This window comes from Artemia sp. Qi Xiang Cuo, chromosome 6 (assembly GCF_049724085.1).
Source record: "Artemia sp. Qi Xiang Cuo chromosome 6, ASM4972408v1, whole genome shotgun sequence".
Taxonomy (NCBI): domain Eukaryota; kingdom Metazoa; phylum Arthropoda; class Branchiopoda; order Anostraca; family Artemiidae; genus Artemia; species Artemia sp. Qi Xiang Cuo.
In genome coordinates this window covers 56,481,314-56,503,440 of record NC_142799.1, presented here as the reverse complement: position 1 = coordinate 56,503,440, position 22,127 = coordinate 56,481,314, and the positions used below count along the sequence as shown (strand labels likewise).

At 36.8% G+C, this 22,127-nt stretch overlaps 1 protein-coding gene across 4 annotated transcripts in view; it reads right to left on the bottom strand.

Moving 5' to 3' along the window:
• The window catches only part of LOC148951413 (cell division control protein 42 homolog), a 145,949-nt gene that overhangs the window by 5,770 nt on the left and 118,052 nt on the right, over positions 1-22,127 (bottom strand). For all 4 annotated transcript variants that reach the window (XM_089090864.1, XM_089090866.1, XM_089090867.1 and 1 more), the window contains one exon: positions 4,857-5,051. In XM_089090864.1, coding sequence (XP_088946990.1) covers positions 4,857-5,051 — 195 coding nt within the window. The remainder of the gene's footprint in view (positions 1-4,856; positions 5,052-22,127) is intronic.

Genomic DNA, 22,127 nt, shown 5'->3' with positions numbered 1-22,127 from the left:
TTGAAATTAAAGATAATATTATTAATAGGAATATACATTCTTGAGATGTTCAAGTTCTGTCGTAATTCTCCAATTGCTTCAAATACAGGATTGTACCATAAATTATTTGATCAAGTGGGAAAAAAGCCTTCAAAAGCTACCCAGTATAGACAGGATAAATTGTCAACAACTAATGTGTGAGCAGCAAAATTTTCTACGCATCACTCCTTTTAGAAGGATTCCTGTATCATAAACAGCTCATTTAAGCCAGAGCCCTTCATTATGGTCAGTTGCATCTACAATTATACTTCTACATCCACCAAGATACCAAAAGATAACAAAAGCATGATCCTCCATTGAGACTTTTTATTCTCCCAAGAAACGGAGTCAGAGCGGGGAGCCACATTTGCGTTGGATGGATGCCAAGCTTTATTATTAATTTCCTCCTACATAATTCATTAATGAAAATATACAAGCCATGTATGCGAATTTTCAAGATGCGTAATGAAGTCTGTTCAAGCCCACATGAAATCCCACAGGAGAAGAACTGTCAGCTGAGAATTTGTTTGAGAACCTCGAAGGATTCATTCAATGTGAAATTGTATGAAGACCTCAAAGGATTGAGTTAGTAAGAAATTGTATTTCAATCGAGTGAGAGGTTAAGCGACTAGGACTGGATCAGGGTGGTACGCTGTATCGTTCCATATCAGTTGATTTGATTATTAGTTTTATTAGTTATCTAATTATTGTCAATATTATAAATCAACATCCTAATAATAAATTAGTGGTTTCCCCCTTTAACTTTGTTGAGCACATAATGAATATGGAGGACTAGATAGCCGTTGGCCGTCCCTGATCTGTTCGGGCCAGGACCCACTTTAATATGGCCGCCTTCAGAATTAGGGTAAGTGAGTAAGAATTACGAGGTTGTGATGCAGCAATCTCGAATGGCATGCTGTTTATGTAGGCCTGTGAATTTAAGGTAAAATCATAGTTATAGAAAATAAAGGCCATTACAGATGGATCGATACTTTTCCAAAATACTACACATTATGGTACCTTTTCTGTCTATTTTATGGGATTACAAATAAACGACAAAAGATAAAACAATTTTGGAAAAGACCCTTTTCCTTTGATTTTAGCTATAGTTTGGCAACTTTGAAGTGGTGTGGAGTTTTTATTGATTTTAAAGGAATCCATATCAAAGCAGATGTATTTCTAGAGTATTGGAAGAAATGGAGTTGCTTCGCATGCTTGTCGACTGTATAGTGTTGATTTTCGTATTCAGCAAGGCTAACTAAATCAGATCCAGTACGGTACTCAAACCTTCTGCTGCCTACTGACCACCTAAAACCTTAAAATTCCACATTTTTCAAGCGTATATTGCGATAGGCCAGTTCTACATTATGATATTCAGATTCATCATGCCACTAATAGTCAGTGAACATTAAAAATGCTAAAATTTGCTAATAGTCTTGTTTTTTGTTTCGCTATGTAAAGCAGTTTACAATCATTCTGTGATTTTCATGATGTGGGCCAACAGAACACATTTTTATTTTATTTTTAAAGGAAAGCCTGACCACTTCATAGGGCAGATTTCTCACGTCTTATGTCATGAAAAGTTAGCACACTGAAAAAAAAACTTATCTCATCTCTAATACAAATGCTCATTGGACACAAAACGGCCTCCTCCTAAAAACACAGAAAATATGTCTTGAAAAATCGTTTTATCGGGTTAAAATTTACGTCCTTAAGTTCCTGGACCATGAGAGTTTTATTTCCTGAAAAAAATTTGGTTGGGGACAATGGATTTCCAAAATTTCACCGAAAACCTGTTTTTTAAACCATTGACTTGAAACTTGCATCTGAAGATTCTTGGGTCAAAAGGACAGCGAAGCAAACCAAACTAAAAATATCGCTCGTCCGAATATTTTAGGGGCACGGGCCCCCAAATAAGGGATTCGAAAAAGGGCTAAACACAGCTTTATTATGAGCATCTCAAAACTCGCATCACAAAATCTCTGGACGAAGGACACCGCAAAAGACAAGAAAAGGTTTAAAAAAAATGATTATGGCTGACCCAGTAATAGAAGGAAAAAAGGCAGAATTTTCGTTCACAATAAGCTTCAGGCAACGATGACCCTGTTGAGCCAAAAAAAGGCTGGGAGCAAAGACCTGCCAAATATGTGGTCCTAGAAAGGCCAAAAGCTGTTTGCTCCATATCAACTTTAAACTTATATCTTTGATTCTTTCCGCCGGGAGGAACCAAATGAAGCTGAATAACTTGAAAGAGCACTGATTTACCAAACTGAAAAAAAGTATAGAGCGCATTTGACCTAGATCGCAGACAAGAATCAATAATATTTTGTCTCTCATTGGTTTGAAAATTAAAACCGTAAGTTCTTGGGTCAAGGCGATTCTACTGTGCGAAAACTAGGTTGGGGCATGGGCTCCCCAACCTAAACTGGCCCCGAAGAAAGGGCATTGAACTTTTTTCCAGTCGGCTTGAAACTTGCAGTTGGGCTAAGGAAAAGCCAATGCACAAGAAAAAAATAGGAGAATAAGGTAAGTATTGGTTTGCTTAAAATGAGGCTAAAAAAGGGTTAAAACAGTTTTTTTTAACTCCTTCAAAGCTTCTACCCAGAAGACTCAAGGCAAGGGAAACTCAATGTACATGAAAAATTGAAAGAAAGTATTGATTCAACTGAAAATTGTGCGAACAGCTAGAAACTTACGCTTGTAAGTGATTGTTGCTAAAGGGCCATTGAGAACCGTTCTGGCTTAAGAAGGGGGAGTTGCAATCTCTTATTTGTAATAATTTCTGTTCGGTTTGCGTTTAAATCAGTCTATATATTTTATTTCAACTTTCTTTTTAGGTTTCATCTATTCGTTCATAGTGATATCTGTTACTATTAAGCTTGATTATGTAGTTTAAGATCTTTTCATGTTGGGATAAATTGATTCATTCAATCTGTTTTAAGTTATAGCATCGCTCTTTCGTTTTCTTTCAAACAACTTTTTTTAATTAATAGAAGATAATGCTGTAAAATTCTGCTTCTTTGAAAATGGTTTATTTTAGGAAATATTTTTACGGGTGACAAGTTTATTTAATCATTTTTTTAAAACTTCATGAATTTGAAAAAGTGTTATCTTTTTCGGTTGAGAAAAGGTAAAAAAAAGAACAAATATTGCATATATTTTTTTCCTTTTTTTTTTGAAAACTCTTATCATAAACTGACATTATCAGCAAAGGCAAACACTTCTGGTTTTGTTAAAACTTATTATTACAAAATTTCTAAGAAAATTTTTCAATTTGCCTACTTTTTCTTGTATGTTTGTTCGGAACTAGGCATACATTTTGCGCAATGATCTAGCCGCTTAACTCTACGTCCACATCTATACCTCTGCTAGCCAATATGAGAAGGATCCAATTTTAGGGGGTGGAAACGGCAAAACCAGTCGAAAGACCAAAAACAATCAAATTATTGAGAAATTTTAAGAGATTTTTTTTTAAATTTATATTCTCATGGTATTTAAGGCAAAATACGAGAAGAAAAATACAAGTCCAAAATCTATTAAATTTCGAAAAAGTCAGCTTAAAGGCTGAAACACTGCTCACCAATTGATCTTTTTATTGGCCAGAATTGACCAATTTTTACAAAATTAATCAGATATCTAATCTGTAATAACCACAACTTAATCATTCCAGATTACGAACAGGTACATTTGTCTTACATTGATATTGATTTTTTTTCAAGAATAAGATCTGTATTATAATAATTTCATTGTATTTTTCACGAACAATTAATGATAAGGTAGTATAATTTAAGAAGTGCAGCCCTAAACTCACTAATTAAAAAGTTTAGCGGACTAAAAATAAAAATATAAAGGAACATAGCATAGATATTAGACAATCATCAGACAGAACTACGTTCACGTAGTTCCCCTCACGTTCAATATAGCATACTGCAATATTTGTATTGACTCTCAGTGACTAAAATCAATTACAACCAATCTCACTAAGCTATATTGAACTTAGGGCTGGTAGGGTTGACTACCCTACTACCCTAAGGTAGGGCTGGTGTCCCAAACAGGTCGTAATGATTTTTGCCATTTAGGCAAGCGTAATCCCCAAAACTTGGCAAACGTGAATCATGGTGATATGACATCTAGTGGACAAAGTAACGTCTTCGTGAAAAGACATTTTTGCTTAACGTCTACCGAGTGCAGTTATAGATGCAAAAATGGCTCTGCAAATTAAAAACTATACCTTCTTTTTCGCTTTAGAGATCGTAAGCCAGATTTTACGTATTTAAAGCAGTGAGTACTTTATAAATTTTAAATTCCTACCAAATCATAAGTATTCTCTTGAGTTTTTCATTGGACATTATTTCCTTGCAAATGTGCAAGTACGTGGGAATTCCGCGGGATACCGTTTTTGGAAATGACACGATTTGTTTTCCAAATGCCCATACAAGGCCAATTCCAAGTTCCTCCTTGTGTAGAATATAGATTTCCACAGACAGAGGTGGGATGGGGTGGTAAAATTACTGCCTCTATAAATAAAAAACTCACACACCTCTGCAAAACAAGTTGTCTTTTTATAAGCTTTATTATTATTTGACCCCTCATTCCCCAAAAAGTCGGCCTTTTAAACAATTTACATGTACAAACTTACAGAGAAAGATAGTCCAATGACTTTGTTTCAAGAAACTTGTCAAAAACTTGCAGAGTAATCCTCAAAATCTAATTTCTTACAATCGTCCGATTATTTCGAAAAGAAAAGAGAAAAGTTAATTCGGCACGTGTTCTAAAGAGAGGGAGAAAGGGAGAGACGGGGAGGGCGAAAGAGATGGACACAGAAAGAGTGGAGATACCTTTACATCATGCCTCAAATCTGATTGCGTGCCAACGAGTATTATAGGCGTAACTGGACTGTATTTCCGAATTTCAGGGAACCATCTTGAAGTGACATTCTCAAATGACGAAGGAGATACCACACTGAAACATAAAAGGAATACGTCTGTCACCGGCTCTTGATATGCGAATGGTCTCAAAGAGTCAAACTCCTCCTGGAAAAGGACAAAGAAAGTTAATGGCTTTTCTGAAGTGTTTCAGTGACTCAAGTTCCCTTAATTTATATCCCCATTCATTTGTCTTACTCGTTTTATAAACAATGCATGAATTAAAAAAGTAATGCATAAAGGATGTTTGTTTTTTACTACTAGATATAAAAAAGGCTCCAATTTCTTTGTTTTTTTTTCTCCAAAAATCCAAAACTTTGAGCTGTCATTGGCCAACCCTGTCTGTCTTAGATTTACTTGACAACCAGGCACGTAAATAGGCAGGACGAGGGGTCCTTATGAGATTTGAAACAGTAGGAGAAAGATAGTGAGGGTGAAAGGAACCAGAAAGATTCGAGCCGAAAAATCCAGAGACTACAGATAAGCTTATCGTTAATCTTGCTGTAACAAAGAAGATTGTTGTTTATCCTTTTGTAAAGGATATGAAGAGAGTAGGAGCTGCTAAATCGTTCAATAAAGGTTCCTCTGTCTAAAAAATTCTGACACATACGTCATAGAGTGCCAAAATTCCAAAAATTAACATCCACAAACAATTGAATGTCTCTTTTAAGCACTGGTCATGGCAAGCGTCCAATTTATTCCATCGTCAAATTCAGCACAAATATATTAGCAAAATAAATTGGGCTGCAACAAGATTTTTACGGGCTATTACACCATCTTAATGAACTAAACGACACTTTTGTAATTAGGGTAATTAAATCCGATTTCCAGACAGAATGAAAATTTTTCATGACAGGTAAAGTCCTTGACAAACAAAGCTAAAAGTCCTGGTTAAACTATAGACAGGAAAAAGAATATTAACATGACAGGGTCCTTAAACGAAAAAGGTCATTTTAGACATTTTTCCCGGACCTCATTTGAAACATCACAATTTTTAAGGTCATCACTCTAGAAACTAAGCATTTTCGTATTAGGTTTGAATAACTAAAAAATTGAAATATCCGGCACTTTTTTTTATAAGATATTCAACGTGACTCATTCGAGAACAGACATGCTTACAGCTGAAAGAATGGGGGGGAGGTGTATTTTTAAAACGCATAGGAGTCAGGGCAGGCACAATAGTAGAAAAAATAATCCAATAATAGATATGTTATCTATATAGAGAAATACAAGACATTGTAGAGGAAACCGCAGAAACCTTAGGACTGGAGGGATTATCAGGGCAACAACCGCGCCCCCCCCCCAACTTGCATATCTTTCACAAACCCTGTCTGTATTCAAATACCGTTGGATATGCGAAGATCATCACCTAAAATAGCATTATTTAGTGGTTGAAACCCAAGGATTGAGGTTTAAAGCTAAGGTTGAGACCTAAGGATTTCAACTTAAAAGAAGGTTGAAACCTAAAAGGGCAAATATTACCCATGATTGGAAGGGTACCGCACACAGAACAACCCATAACTCGTTATTTACGTCAAAATTATTTTTAATCCCAATTCATGTCCTGATTCCACTGCTTCCGCTAGGTCCCTAAGACCCTAAAAGCCCCTAAAATAGGAGAAGGTCCCAGATATTCTCTAAAATAGCCCTAAAGTTCTTAAAAGTCCCTTATTGCAAGACTTAGCAGTGTCAATACTTCAGCCAAAAAGTCTTTTTAGTGTGTTAGTGACCTTTAAAATCCTGAAGACTCCAGAATAAGTTCAAGGCTACAGCGACCAAGTCTTCTTGATAATGATGGACGGAAATGGTTGAAGTCCTTCCCTCTGGAGTCACTTAAACTGCCGGGCTTTTTGTTTTCGTTGTTTTAGATATGTATTACCGGAGGTTCAACATTTTTCTCAACTTGTTCTTAATAGACTAATAAATTTAGCAAAGTAGCCATTGATGTTGAATCCTTACGTACCTAATACTTGTATTATTGTAGCAGCGGTAGTTGCAACCTAGTAAAGAACGATCCTCGGCCCACAGTAACCGAAAATTAAAAAACGGTTTGAAAAATTAATTCTAAAATATATTCAACTAAAAGATATCCATGAGTGGTGACTGTTATTCATTTTTAACACAAAGTACTCAACTTTTAACTCAACAGTAGTTTTTAGTCTCGGAGTTTTTATTTTGGAATAAAAACAAAAACAAAAAAAAACACACGAAACCCCTTGAAAATGGCGTCAGATCGAAAAGTACACCACTGGAATTGCCATGGCCAAAATTCCTTCATTAGAGGTTTATAGCCTCCCTCCTCAAAAGCGAAAAAAACCGATAGCACCGCTGTGTCTCCCTTTTTTTTATCCCCATGCCCATAGCGGACTATTGCGATTATCAAGATATGCCAGATGGAAGTGCCATATGGCACAAAATCTTTTTTGGTACCGTCTCCGGGACGGTGACCGGCGTTTACCACCCAGAAAATCCCCCCCACGGAAAATACCCCCCCCCCCCCGTGGAAAATAAGGCTTCCAAATTTGAGAATTTTCTGAGTTTAATTTTTTTAATTTCCGTAAGGGGAAGGAATTTTGGTACTTGTGTATTATGCGCCACTCACTCAATTTTACGCTGTGTAAAACTCGAGAACAAAACCGGTTTCTTTATTAGTTTTTTTTTTCAGCTTAGCGCGAGACAAGACGAAGACAAGTGACAGAATACATGGGAAATGTATAATTTGGGCTATATATTTCCACATTGGGGGGGGGGGAGTATTTGGATAGTATGAAGTCATAAAACAATTCTTTCTAGGTATATGGTCACTAAAAATTACAGTAGAATAGTGAGGTATCTGGAAATTTAAAAAAAAAAGTATAAAGTAAATGTAATGTTTCATTTAAGTGTTAAATTCCAAGTGTTAAATGTTTTTTTTTCAATGACCGTTTTTGCAAGTATTAAGTTCTATTATTAGGTTAATGTAGTGTTTCATTTATGTGATTTATGATGATCGCTGATCAAAGTTTATGTTATTTGTGCCTTTCATTTGTTATTTTACTGTGTTCATAGCCGTATACTTACTTACTTAGGTCCCTTACATGCTCATGGGACGTCTTGGGGCCACTCCTTCCAGAATCTGATGAATTAGGGCTCAATATGCTGTTCTGTCAAGTGCAGTTCGGGATAGTTGGGCAATGCCTTGCCGGTCAAAGTTATCTATCCACCTTTTGCGCGGTCTTTCCCGTGGTCGAAGTTCTTCAGTTGTCCCTTCAAGCGCGATCTTGGGCAGGCATTCGGGATTCATTCGCTTTACATGGCCGAACCAGCGCAGCTGCTGTTTTCGGATTTCGTTCAGGATAGTGTCTTGCAACTTCAGCCTTCTTCGTTTGTGACATGGTCAGTAAATCTGATCTTTGCTATCCGGCGCAGACATCTCATTTCGAACGCAAGGAGGTTGCACTCGTTTTCAGCTTTTAATGTCCAGGTTTCACACCCATACAGAGCAATGGGTATGATCAGACTGTAGAATAAATGCACTTTCAGATGGTTCGAAAGGTGGCTAGATTTCCAGATCTTTGATAGTCTTTTTAAGCTAGAGCTGGACAGACCGAGGCGGCGTTTAATATCGACAGTGTGACAGCTGTCAGCCGTCACAAGAGTGCCGAGGTAAAGGAATTGATCGACGGTTTCCACTTTTTCACCGTCTATTACTATCGAGGGGGGTTTGTTATCTCCTGTCGTGATGTGACCACGATTTTGGTCTTGTTTGCGTTAATCTGCATACCAAACGGCTTCGTTGCTTGGGAGATTTAGTCAGCCTGACTCTGGAGTTCTTGGGCGGTAGTGGACATCAGGTTGATATCATCCGCATATGCTAGATTGTCAATTAGGATTCCAACTATTCTGGCTCCATATACGACGGGTATCAGGGAGAGGATGGCATACAGAAACAGGTTAAACAAGTGCGGAGAGAGGGTGCATCCTTGCAGGACTCCAGAAGTAGTTGGGAATTCACCAGAGAGCCCATAAGTGGTCAGTATTTGACTTTTAAATTGGTTGTACATGTCCTCATTAGGTCAAAGGCCTGTCGGAAGTCAATAAAGAGCTGACAGAGGTCTCTGTTAAACTCGATGAACCGTTCCATCAGCTAACGCACGGAAAAGATTTGGTCAATAGTTGATCGGCCCGATCGAAAGCCAGCTCGATAGTCGCCAAGAACAGAGGCGGTGATTGCTTGAATTCTGCGGAGCAGGATCTTGGTTAGGATTCTGGTTTGGTGGCTTGTGAGGCTGATGGGCCGGTAGTTGTCACATTCTTTCTTCGAGACTTTTTTGTGTATTGGGACCATTGATGCCTTGCACCACTGCTGCGGGACGTGTCCAGTAGACCAGGTGGCTGATACAAGACTGTGGTATAGGTCGACAACATCTTCTGAACCAACATTTATCAGTTCAGCAGTGACACCGTCTGGCCCCGGAGCTTTGCCTCGCTTTAGAGATTCTATGGCCGTTTTGGTCTCGCTTCTAAGTGGAGGTGGAGGGCGTCTTGATCTATGATTGGGAAGGAGTTTAGGACATTTGGGTCAGTCATTACTTCAGGGTTCAGTTTCTCCTCAAAAGTATTCCTTCCATCGTTCGAGGTTCATCTTGGCATCACTGATGTCGTTCCCCTGCTTGTCTAGGATTACGGGCGTTGAGGGATCTTTTTTGGAGGATAGCTCGCTGACTGTTTTGAAGAGCTTATGGCTGTTGCCTTTCATGAACTGGGTTTCACAGTCCTTGCACTTTTCGGCGATATGGTTGCGGAATACCTTCCTGATTTCACGCTCAACTTTCCGTTTGAGATATTTGTAGGTATCTCGGCTGTTTCGGTCAGATTTTGTTGTTATGTAGGCGTTTCTGGTCACACAATCAAATTATTTCTTCAGTGATCCAAGGCTTTTCGTCTTTGGCTTTTCTACCAAGGATGTCGATTGCAGTCTAGAGGATTGCAGTCTCTATCGCATTAAAGTCGCTTAAAACGATAAGTAATCATTTTTTGGGGATCTGATCAGCGACGCTTTGTAGCTGGAAGTAGAATTGGTCGCACTCCTCTTCCCTTCGGGCTAAATCCGGGGCATACATCTGGATGACTGAGAGATTTTTGATGGACCTTTTTAGGCGAATGGTTGCTATTCTTTCTGATACAGGAGTGTAGGTCATTCATGACCTTTTGGCGGCCGGAGAGAGGATGAAGCCGACACTCTGCCGATGAACACCATCAGTACATACCGACAGTAGGAAAGTGGTTCCAAGGATGTTTTCATCTCCGATTCGAGGAAGGTGCGTTTCAGACATACCGACTATATCCCACTTGTATCTATCAATCTCTTTCAACCCCAGATCAATTTTGCCAGGCTTAGCTAAAGTCCGGGTATTTAGTGTACCAATATTGAGTTTTTTTCGCCGATATTAAACTCTCATCCTGTCTGGGAGTCGTCCTAGGTCTATGATGGTCGTCGGCTTCTCCGTACGCGGTAGCTAATTCATCATCATTTTTCTCATTCCTTATTAGCATCAAATCGCAAAGGTCGTCGGTTTCCCCGGACAAGGTAGCATTTCTACTTTGATCTTTTGAGCCTGTGTTCGTATTTTGAAAAGATATGGTTTCTTGCCTGATTCATTGACGGCAGCAAGCCAATTCCTCTCTGTCAACGTGCAGAGGCCGTTGTCCAAGTCTGGATCTTTCGCCCTTTCGCAGTTGTCCTCCAGGAGAGGATCCTCCCACGATGGCATCCTGCAGTACCATACAATTTAACCCATTGCTGGAAGAAGTTTCGCAACTAGCGGGACGTGTTCATACGCCGGGGGGCCCTACTCAGTGTGCATCAGAAGGGCCGTCTTCCTCCTCCCCTGGTATTTCTGACCCCCGGGTGAGGGTACCACAGTTTCAATTATGGACCCCCTGGGGCTAGGTTCTCCTTGGTCCGCGCCTCCCTTTATGGAGGTACCCTACATATCTGTAGTACATTCCCCTATCTGCAACCTGGGGACGCGCTGAGTGGCTTGGAGAGGGCCTCTAGTGAGAAGGTGACTCATTGCCGTATATTTGGCTTTAAAATACACTTATTTATCTATCTAACTAATATGCAGAATAATTGTACCAAACACATTTTGCATGTAGACACGCTATACTCCCCCTCCTCCTAATATGCAAATCTATAGCCCAAATTTATTTCTAGAGTAACGAAGAAACTAACGAAAAAACTGGCATGTTCTCGAATTTTACACAGCGTAAACCTGATTGAGTGGCGCATAATATACTAAGTTTTAAACTTGCTACTTACTTTAGTTGAAAAAAATTTTCTATTTGTTTAATTACAATTCATGAAACTGCAAAGTTTCATGAATACAATACTTTTGGTAGCGCCGAAAAAACTATCAATATTTCAATGATCTCTATCTGAATTTTGATGGTTAATCAAAATACAGAATAATTGTACCAAACACATTTTGCATGCAGACCTGCCATACTTTACCCCCCCCCCCCTAATGTGCGAATCTATAGCCCAAATTTATGTCTAAAGTAACGAAGAAACTAACAAAAAAAAACGTGTGTTCTCGAATTTTACACAGCGTAAATTTGAGTGAGTGTCACATAATCACAGTTTATATAATTAGCAGTATGATCTTTCCCTATCTCACCCATTATAAAAACCCGGACCGAGGTGCGAGTGCTCCAGAGAACGTATAAACAGGTATAAACATAAGCGGCATTAGATCTTTTCACGGGTAGACAAAGAATAATCACCTACGGAACAAGTACTGACAAAACCACTTGGCCGGCTCACCAATATGTGAACAATAAGTGCAGAAATAAGTGGGAAGAGCTTTTTGTTCGCAACGAGAATGAAGAGCCAGAAATCATCTGCGGTAAACTTACTGGTATATTATATAAACTGTGCACATAATACACAAGTACCAAAATTCCTCCCCCTACGGAAATTAAAAAAATAAAACTCATTAGAAATTCTCAAATTTGGAAAGCCTTATTCTCCACGGGGTGGGTATTTTTCGCGGGGAGGGGGGGGGGTATTTTCCGGGGGGGGGGGGTATTTCCCGCGGGGGGTATTTTCTGGGGGGGGGGGGTAATCCTCGGCGGGGGGGAGAGGGTAAACGCCTAGAACCCTCCGGGACAAGGGAAGCTATGAGGTTCGGTAGCTCCTCTTTACAGAAGTTTTCTTAAGGGGATTCTGTGGTATGAAATACGAATTCAATTGATCGTTTAGAATCGTAACAGCTCCAGCGGATTGACCGCCTTATGTCATGAAATTAATGTTATAGCTTTGAATATTAGATTGCTATACTTATTTGATACTTTGCGGTATATTGCTCTAGGCGTAGACTACGAAGTGCGATGTCCCAAGTTCAAGATTTTTTTTTTTTTTTTTTTTTTTTTTTTTTTTTTTTTACGAGCAAAAAGTAGTGTCAAATTTAATTTTCTTTTATTTATTTTCACGATTGTGCGATTTTATGCCATATGGCACACGATCTGGCGCATCTTGATAATCCAATGGTCCGCTAAGGGGATGGGGATAAAAAAAGAGACACAACGGTGCTATCGTTTTTTTTCGAGGGGGGGGGGGCAAGTTGACTTAGACAGGCTGTTGCAGTAAAGTACTCGGCCCATCTTCGATCAAAGCAGCGACAGTGGAACAATGGTGTGGTCTCAATCAGAAAGCGTAAAGACGCACTTTTGATTCCTTGAGCCCATGACAGCCTTTCGGTTTTAACACGATTCCAAATCAACTTGTTTCAATTTATTAAAAAAAAAACATAAAATATAGATCTACCCAGTTTCTTGGTTTGCCAAGAAACTATATTTTTTAAATTGATTAAACTAATTTTTTTAATTGATTTTAATAACTACTTTTTTTAAAATTGAATAAGTGCAAACTTACGCAAACACATTTATTTAAAAAATTAAGACTAATCTGGAATCAGATTTTTAATGAAAAGAAAACCTGTTTGTGCAGTTATGCAGTCTATGGTAGTAATTGGAGCAAATTAAAAAAAAAGAGCTTGAGTGAAAATCAGTGAAAAAAGCTAGAATCAAATGGCACCAAAAAGCTACAGAACATACAGCTTTCTTTTGAAGGTGTAGTTGTGTTTGGGAATCAGTAGATTGTAAATGCTTGAATTTTACGGACAAAAAATGGTTTCAAATTTAATTAATTAGTTTCTCTTGTTTATTTTTACGCTTCAACGAGGCAACACTGATGAAATTATGGTATCACCATAAAAACTTCACGATTTTGAAAGAAGCAATAGAAATTTTTAGGTTAGAAAAGACCTAGGAGCAGTCAAGGGGCCATTTTTTTTTTTTATTTGTATGTCTTTTGAACTTCAAGAACGACCTAGTAGATTTTGGTTATGCATTGATATAGCAAATGAAGGCTATTTTTTCATCTATTGATGTATGCAGCAGTCATGGGCGCCCATAAGCTGAATTCCAGGGGGAGGGGGCAAACCTTGTCTAATTGACACTTTTAATGTTATATATTAGAAATCTTAGAACAAAAACATAAAAATAAGGCAACATCATTCAGCCCGGGGGGGGCGTGCACCCCCCTACCCCCTCCTTATGGGCGCCCATTTGCAGCACTATATGCAGTCACTGAAAGCTCCGTAATTATTTTGACAAATCTAAAACTAAGACTCGTGGAACGAGTGTATGCCACAAAAAATACAAATCCCACCCCCCTCCCGCCCTGTCTATAACACTAAAGAGCCCGCACAACCTCCCACCTTTTAAACAGTATCCAACAACTGCCTAATTATAGACACCTCTAATACATAATTTACTTTGTATTTTGTTGAGGCCTAAGCGTTCCCTCCTAGAAAATTCTACGCCATGGATAATTCCCCCCGTTTTGCCCATAACGCACCCGATCAAAATTTTGATTTAGTCTTTTTTTCAAAATATTCCAAAAAAAAAAAAAACGACCCTACGGGTTTGACAACCCCCCTTCTAGTCCCCAGGGCAAGGGCTGTAAGCTATGCAAGCTTGTTAAGATGTAAGGTTTTTATGGAAAGGGTGGCCGTATAAGCTTTAGAGGTGGGTAGATTACTCAAAGTGTGCACCCCTCCCCCCTTCGAAGTGGAGCCTGTTGCAGCCAAGTAACGAGTTTTACATGTGAACAGCAACTGCCTGGATATTGATGTCAAGACAGACCCATGTCCAGACATGAAGAAACGCATCTGAAAGCCAAGTTTCTATCCATATTTCTTTAATGCCTGAAGTAGATAGAAGAAAAATCCTATTATGGGTGGCCAGCGTTTACCCCCCAGCAATTACCCCCCCCAGTGGAAAATAAGACTTTCCAAATTTGAGAATTTTATTTGAGTTTTTTTTTTTTTTATTTACGTAGGGGGAAGGAATTTTGGTACTTGGGTATTATGCGCCACTCACTCAAGTTTACGCTGTGTAAAACTCGAGAACAAACCGGTTTCTTCGTTATTTTTTTCAGCTTAGCACAAGACAACACAAAGAGAAGTGACAGAATATATGGGAAATATATAATTTGGGCTATATATTTGGACATAAGGGATGGTAAAGTGTTTGGACAGTTTGAAGTCAGAAAACAATTCTTTCTAGGTATGGTCACTAAAAAATTACAGAAGAATAGCGAGGTAGCTGGAAATTTTGTTAACTGACTAACTAAAAAAAAAAAAAAAAAAAAAAAAAAAAAAAAAAAAAAAAAAAAAAACATAAAGTAACCCCTATTATGTACTGATCGAGGGAGGGGAGGGGGGTCAATTATGATCAATCGTGAAAATGAGCTTCAATGTCTATCTTAAACAAGGGGAGGAGGAATAGAGATTTTGCCCTAAAATGCAGATATTATCAAGAATTCGTTAATGGTTAAATAGATGAGATCTCCGAACTTTGTATTATTGTAGTGGATATATTATCCAATCAGAAAAAGTTGCATGTCCAAAACATTGTAAAAGAAGTTAGGCACATGCCCAACATTTTTTTTTTCGTAGGAACCAATAATAAAAAATAGGGGGTCAATAGCATAAAAAAATTATTTGATAGTTTGAGTAAGAAATACCCAGAATCTCAAGAAAATTTTAGATTTCAAGAGGGATCCAGATCCAGAGGCCCCAACAGAGTATGTACCTAAAAGAAATTGACAATGTGTCATAAAATTTCAAATGAATTTACTTTAGCGCATAGAAAGAGAGAATATTTATAAACATACATAAAATTATGATAATAAAGAAACGACTGGCGTTTTTCTTACAGAAAAACAATTAACCGGCAATATTATAAGGAATTATCATCGAACAGAGTCTTAAAGAGTCAGGAAATTTGCCCAGTAAATTTAAATCTAATTGCATTTTTATCGATTTGAAAATAGAACTTGATGTTCCTTGAATCACCTTAACAATTGAGAAAAAAAATTCCTGATTCTGAGTCTTGAAAAATCTTTGATTTCCTCAGTTACAGTTCACGATCAATTCAATTCCAGTTTCAAATAAACTAAAGGCCTTATTACACTGCAAAATTGTTTAATATTTTTACCAACAGGTATTAAAAATGAACTTATGAACTGTACTAATTATAATACCAAATTAACTTAATTTGTGCATAGTTCAAGTTTTTTTGTGGCGAATTTTACTAAATGTTTATTATACTTAGAAAATAACTTACTGTAAATTTACTAATTTCATCCAAAAACTGTGCTGACTTTAAAGAATAGTCAGTTGTAAATTTCCAATTTTGAAAAATTTCATTTCTTTTACAAAATAATTAGTCGTAAATTTACCAATTATCCCAAGCGTTGCACATTACTTTTTTTTCCATGTTTATTTGAGCATTGCAAAAAAAAACTTACTAAATCTACAAATCGTGTTCGGCATGTTTAACAAATCTGTTACAAATCGTTTTGCTAACGGTGTAGTAAGATTTGATGTTGTTAGTGCAGTTACAAACAAATTAAGGTTTATGGCGATTTTAATTTTTTGTTATACTGAATTTTTAAATACTAAAAAGCAAATTTACATGGTAAAATTCTTTACATGGGGGAATTCATTTAGCTAGAATCAGCCGAGGGGTGGACGCACTTTTAAAGATCATGCACATATTTGGTTGACGTGTCATGAGGAGGCGAAGCGTGGCAGTAGTGAACTGGTCCGTGGCGTTCAGCGTTCCATACATGGCGGAAATAGCGTTGGGTACTGGTGCATTATACGGACACTTCTAAATAGTCAAGTTTGGTTAATGCTAATGAAATAAAGTAAAATAGGAGGAATATATAATAGTTTAGAAACAAATTTGGGCTATATCTGTGCACATTGGGGGGTGGGGGTATAGTATAACATATACTAAATATATAACCTAACCTAACCTAGGGACCTTTTCCCCCCTTTACCCTCCAAAAACAGTCGTTTAAATATTGTAACTCATTGAGAAACCACGGCTTTGCAGTCATTTATGTATAGTGGTCTCTTGAGAATAGCTTTTTTGACGGTTTTTTCGTGACTGGTTTCCTTGTATAATATATAAAAGCGTCCGTATAACGCACCAGTACCAAGCCTTGTTCCAAAAAGGGCAAAGGAGTGGGGTATCCCTGGGAATCAGGAAAAACCCAATTAATCAGCAATGAAAGCCACCCAAGAAAAGTAATTACGAAAAAGTAAGAGGCAAAGAAGGTCAAGGTTTTACTGCAAAGAATATTGACTTTTAATTGAGCAGAATTAGTTTATTATGGCTGCCAACAAGAAATTACCTTTGTTATTCATGGTCTGGCAATCTAATATAGATGACGGCAAAATGTTCAGAAAACTTAGTCAACTGAAAATATTGACAATTCTCAGATAAACCACAATTTGTGTTTAGACTATATAAACCCTTGGCCTCCAACAGCATTTAATAATGTGCTAATCTTCAAAAGCTTATTAAACTTTAACCTTGATTTTCCTTAAAAAGAATTACCAGTGTCTACAAATTTGGGAACTTTAAATCATGCAAGTAGGTCATTTGAAGACAGAACAAGAAATAGATTTGCAATCTATTTCCTTCTCTGTTTTATTAGAAGCTCCATTCTTTGAATAAAATATTCGATTACACCTCACGGAATTCAGAAACCCCGCTATCATTGGCTATAAGGATTTCCCTTAAGAAACGATCGAGCCAAGAAACACCACTTATAATCCAACTCAACGTTTATCATCAGTAAAAGCCTCCCCATTCCCTCCCATTAAATCACTTTTATTTTGACCATTAAGTAGTTAGATCTTCCTCCGAAGTTTATACGACCATCCTTCCCGTAAAAACATCATATCTTAACAATGAACAACTTACATAGATTACAACCGTTACCCCGGAGCTAGAAGGGGGGTTGTTAAACCCATAAGCATGGTTATTCGCCCTTTGAACTATTTTGAACAAAATGGCTATCTCAAAATTTTGATCCACGGCTTTGCAGTCATTTATGTATAGCGGTCTCTTGAGAATAGCTTGTTTGACGGGTTTTTCGTGACTGGTTTCCTTGAACAATATATAAAAGGGTCCGTATTACGCACCAGTACCGAAAAAAGGTCGCCGGCATTTACCTCCCCGGAAAATACCCCCCGCGGAAAATAAGGCTTTCCAAATTTGAGAATTTTATCTTTATAATTTACATAGGGGGTTGGAATTTGGGTACTTGAGTATTATGTGCCACTCACACAAATTTACGCTGTGTAAAATTCGAGCACACACCGTTTTTTTTGTTAGTTTCTTCGTTACTTTAGAAATAAATTTGCGCTATAGATTTGCACATTAGGGGGGTGGGGGGGGGGGTAAGCAGAGTGGGTCTGCATGCAAAATGTGTTTAGTACAATTATTCTGCATATTAGATAGATAGACAAATAAGTGTATTTTAAATTCAAATATACGGCCATGAACACAGTAAAATAACATAAATGAATATAGTGAATGGGGGGGGGTGTGTGTTTAACCCCTCGGAAAATACCCTCCCCCACGAAAATTATACCCCCCCCCCTAAGGAAATTAACCCCCACGGAAAATACCCCCTCCTTGGAAAATACCCCCCCCCCCCTGTGGAAAATAAGGTTTCTAAATCTGAAATTTTTATTTGAGTTTTTTTTATAGTTTTGTTGAAAAGTGCTAAGGAACGGGAAAAAGATAAATTTACACACCAGAAGTGTCTTAAAAACTTAGAGAAAAAAAAACACAAATCCATTTGTGTTGAAAAGACTTCCATATGAACTTCTGCAATTTTTGGCAGTAGCGGATGCCATATTAAAAAAAAAAATTGAAGAAAAAAAAAATTAGGCAAACAATAATCATAATTAAGCTAAAAAATATGGCACCAAAAAGTTTAAGGAGGTTTGGCTATCCTTTGAAAGGATAGTTGGCTTTGGGAACCAACACACTCTATAAATTGTTTAAGTTCTTACGGACAAAAGCGTTGTCAAATTCTACGAGTTTGTTTTTCTGATCTTCCAAGTGTAAAACTACCACAAATGTATTGTAAAATGTATGTAAAACTAACCCAAAACTAACAGAAATTACAATAGATAGCCAAGTCAAACGAGCAAAAAGTAAAAGGAGTAGGCCTATGGCTGACAACACCCATGTCTTCTTCAGACCAGAAAATAATTTGCACTTTACTTTAAAAAAAAACCGTGTATTGTCGGTTTGATATGCATATTCTGATATCTATTCCTTATAATCTTAAAACTTCTTTATTTGTTGAAGTCAAAAAAGTGAAAACATCTAAAATGTATTTTGTTTTCAGTAAAGTGCAAATTGCTTTCTGGTCTTGAGATGTGGCGGTTGTCAGCCCTACTCATGCTAATTGTTGCTATTTTGAGTTTGAATAGGTTATTTATTGCTATTCCTGATCGTTTTGGGTTCGATTCATTTATTTATGGTGATTTATGGTAGTTTTGCGCTTGGAAAATTATTTTAATTTATTTCTACTCATTTTCGGCTTAACGAGGCCATGGGCACCGGCAAGGGGGGCAGGGGGGCCATGACCCCCACCGAGAAATTTGGGACTATATAGCAATTATAAGGAAACCAAAGGAAAAAAAAGCAGAATAGGGAAAAACCATGGAAAAAATGTTTGCTGTCCCATTGTTGGCTGCATGCCAATAGATTTTGACCCATAATAAACAAAATTTCCAGGTACCTCGCTATTCTTCTGTAATTTTTTTTACAGTGGCTATATACCTAGAAAGAATTGTTTTCTGACTAAAAACTGTCCAAATACCGTACCCCCCCCCCTGAAAATGCCCCCTCCCCCCGTGGAAAAGAAGGCTTTCCAAATTTGAAAATTTTATTTGAGTTTTATTTTTTTAATTTCTGTAGGGGGAAGGAGTGTTGTTACTTGTGTATAATGGGTTCAAATATTACGCTAAAGTTCAAATTCTGTTCGTATCACAAATCACTGAATCACAAAGCCTGTTTAATTAGATTAATTAAAAAAAACTTTCCGAAAAATATTTTTTTCAAAGAAAATTAAAGGCCATTTTAAACTTAAGCTCAGTAGATACAAATACCTTTTAAAATTAAAACTAAAAACGACCAGAAATTACTATTAAAGAATAAATGAAACCCAAAACGAACAGAAATTAAATAAACAATCATAGAAAAAAACATACAACAAGTAATAATATAAATGAATAAATAGATCTTAAAGCGAGTAATGCTTAGATTGAATATCAAACAGTTCGTGATAACGAACTGTAAGTAAGGAGCAACCCGGCTCAATGGTAACCGAAACTCTAAAAAACGGAATTTTGATACCAATAGATACATCAAAAGAATCAGATTTTATTCTGATTTCAAATATATAAGTTTCGTCAAGTTAAATATTACCTATCAAAAGTTACGAGCCTGAGAAAATTTGCCTTATTTTCAAAAAAAGGGGGAAATACCCCCTAAAACTTAAAGACCCTTAATGAAAATTAAACTATCATATTCAGCGTATCATAGAACCCTACTGTAGAGGTTTCAAGCTCATATCTGCAAAAATGTCGAATTTTGCATTTTTTGCCAGAAGAAAGATCACGGATGCGTGTTTATTTTTTTTTATTTTTTTTTTCCAGGGGTGATCGTATCGACCCAGTTGTCCGAGAATATCGTGGGAGGGCTCATTGGAATGGAAATTAAAAAGTTCTAGTGCCCTTTTTAAGTGACCAAAAAAAATGGAGGGCAACTAGGCCCCCTCCCACGCTCATTTTTTTCCCAAAGTAACCTGATCAAAATTTTGAGATAGCCATTTTGTTCAACATGTTCGAAAATATTATAAGTATGTCTTTTAGGATGACTTAATCCCCTGAAGTTCCTGGGGGGAGGGTTGAAAGTTATGAACTTTACCCAATGTTAACATATAGTATTTGTTATTGGGAAGTATACAGTACAGGCGTTTTTCAGGGGAGATTTTTCCTGGTAGTGGGGGGGGGAGGTCGGGGGTTATGTGGGAGAATCTTTCCATGAAGGAAGTTTTCATGGGGGAAGGGACATTGCTATGAAGGGAACGCCGGACTTCGCAGCATTATTTAAAAAAAGATCAGAAATTAAATATAAAAAAACAGGTTTTTCAACTGCAACAGCAGCAACATCAAAACTTTAAACGAACAGAAAATATTACATATATGATTGGGTTCACCCCCTAGTCAATACCTCACTATCTAATCCAGAGATTTTTTAGTACTTTAATAATAGCTATTTATTCTAATTAACGGCCTTTGTGATTAAGCGGTCATTTTTAAAGAATTGGAACAAAATTCGAACTTTTGCTTAAAGAGCAAGGTATTGACTATAGGGCGAACCCCCTAATATACGTATTAAATATATATGAATATAGAAGTTCGTTATATAAGTTAATTCGTAAGTTACGTATATTTATTACTAATAAAAACGTTCGTAAATAAAATATAACAAGTTTCGAGAAAGCCATTTAACCAAATAAAAGTAAATTAATATGAAAATTTTGTTTTAATTATTCATGTACTGTGAACCAAGATCAAAACCTGCATTTATTCAAAAACGTTCAAAAAATAAAGTAAAAAAAACAAGTTTTTTTTAACTGAAAGTAAGGAGCGACATTAAAACTTAAAACGAACAGAAATTATTCCGTATTTTAAAGGGGCTGTCCCCTCCTCAACGCCTTGCTCTTTACGCTAAAGTTTGACTTTCTCACAACTCTATTTTTTTTTAACAATAAAAACTTTAGCGTAAAGAACGAGGCGTTGAGGAGGGGGCAGCCCCTTTCATATACGGAATAATTTCTGTTCGTTCTAAGTTTTAATGTCGCTCCTTACTTTCAGTTAAAAAACTTGTTTTTTTTATTCAATGAAAATCAAGCTTAAAACGAAAACAAATATTTTGCTATTAAAGTATAAATGAAACTTAAACGAACAGAAATTAAATAAACAATCAATACGAACAAACATACAATATATATTAATGTAAATGCATAAATAAATCTTAAAACGAGCGAAACTTAAATTGAATATTCAAATCAAGTTTGAATCGAATAAAAATAACTACAAACAAGAGTTTGGGTATCGTCTCACTGCAGAAGCCTAAAACCTACTGCGTCATTGGCGCTTTACTGAAAACAATTCTTTAAAATATTTTCACTTTTGCAACTTTAAGAAATCAAAAATTAATTAATATTTTAGGAAATAAATATCAGCATATGTATATTAAATTTTTGTGTGTATATGGCTCTTGGGCTTTTGAAATACACGATCTATCTATCTATCTATGTATCTATCTGTCTATCTATTAAATTGACAATGCACATTTTTTTCAGTAAACTCATTTGAATTTTTTTTTCAGTAAAGTAAAAATTATATTCTGGTTTTTAGAAAACACAAGGGTTTTGAACTCTACTGATATTAATATATGGTCGTTTTGAGTTTGAATCTAATATTTATTTTAATTTTTGTTCATTTCAGGTTTCATTTCTTTGTTGACACTAATTTGGGCTAGTTGCATGCTTGTTAGATTTTATGATATTCTGGAAGCCAGGTTTTGAAAAAATGAACCATCACATGACGGACTGTGGCTGCTTTGAGAATTAGCCTACCCTTAACTCCCTAAATTGACCACGCGGATTCAAAAATACCAATGGCACTTTCTTGCGAGTGGTGGAACACTCCGAAACTTGACATTTTATTATATTTTGGTGTTTCA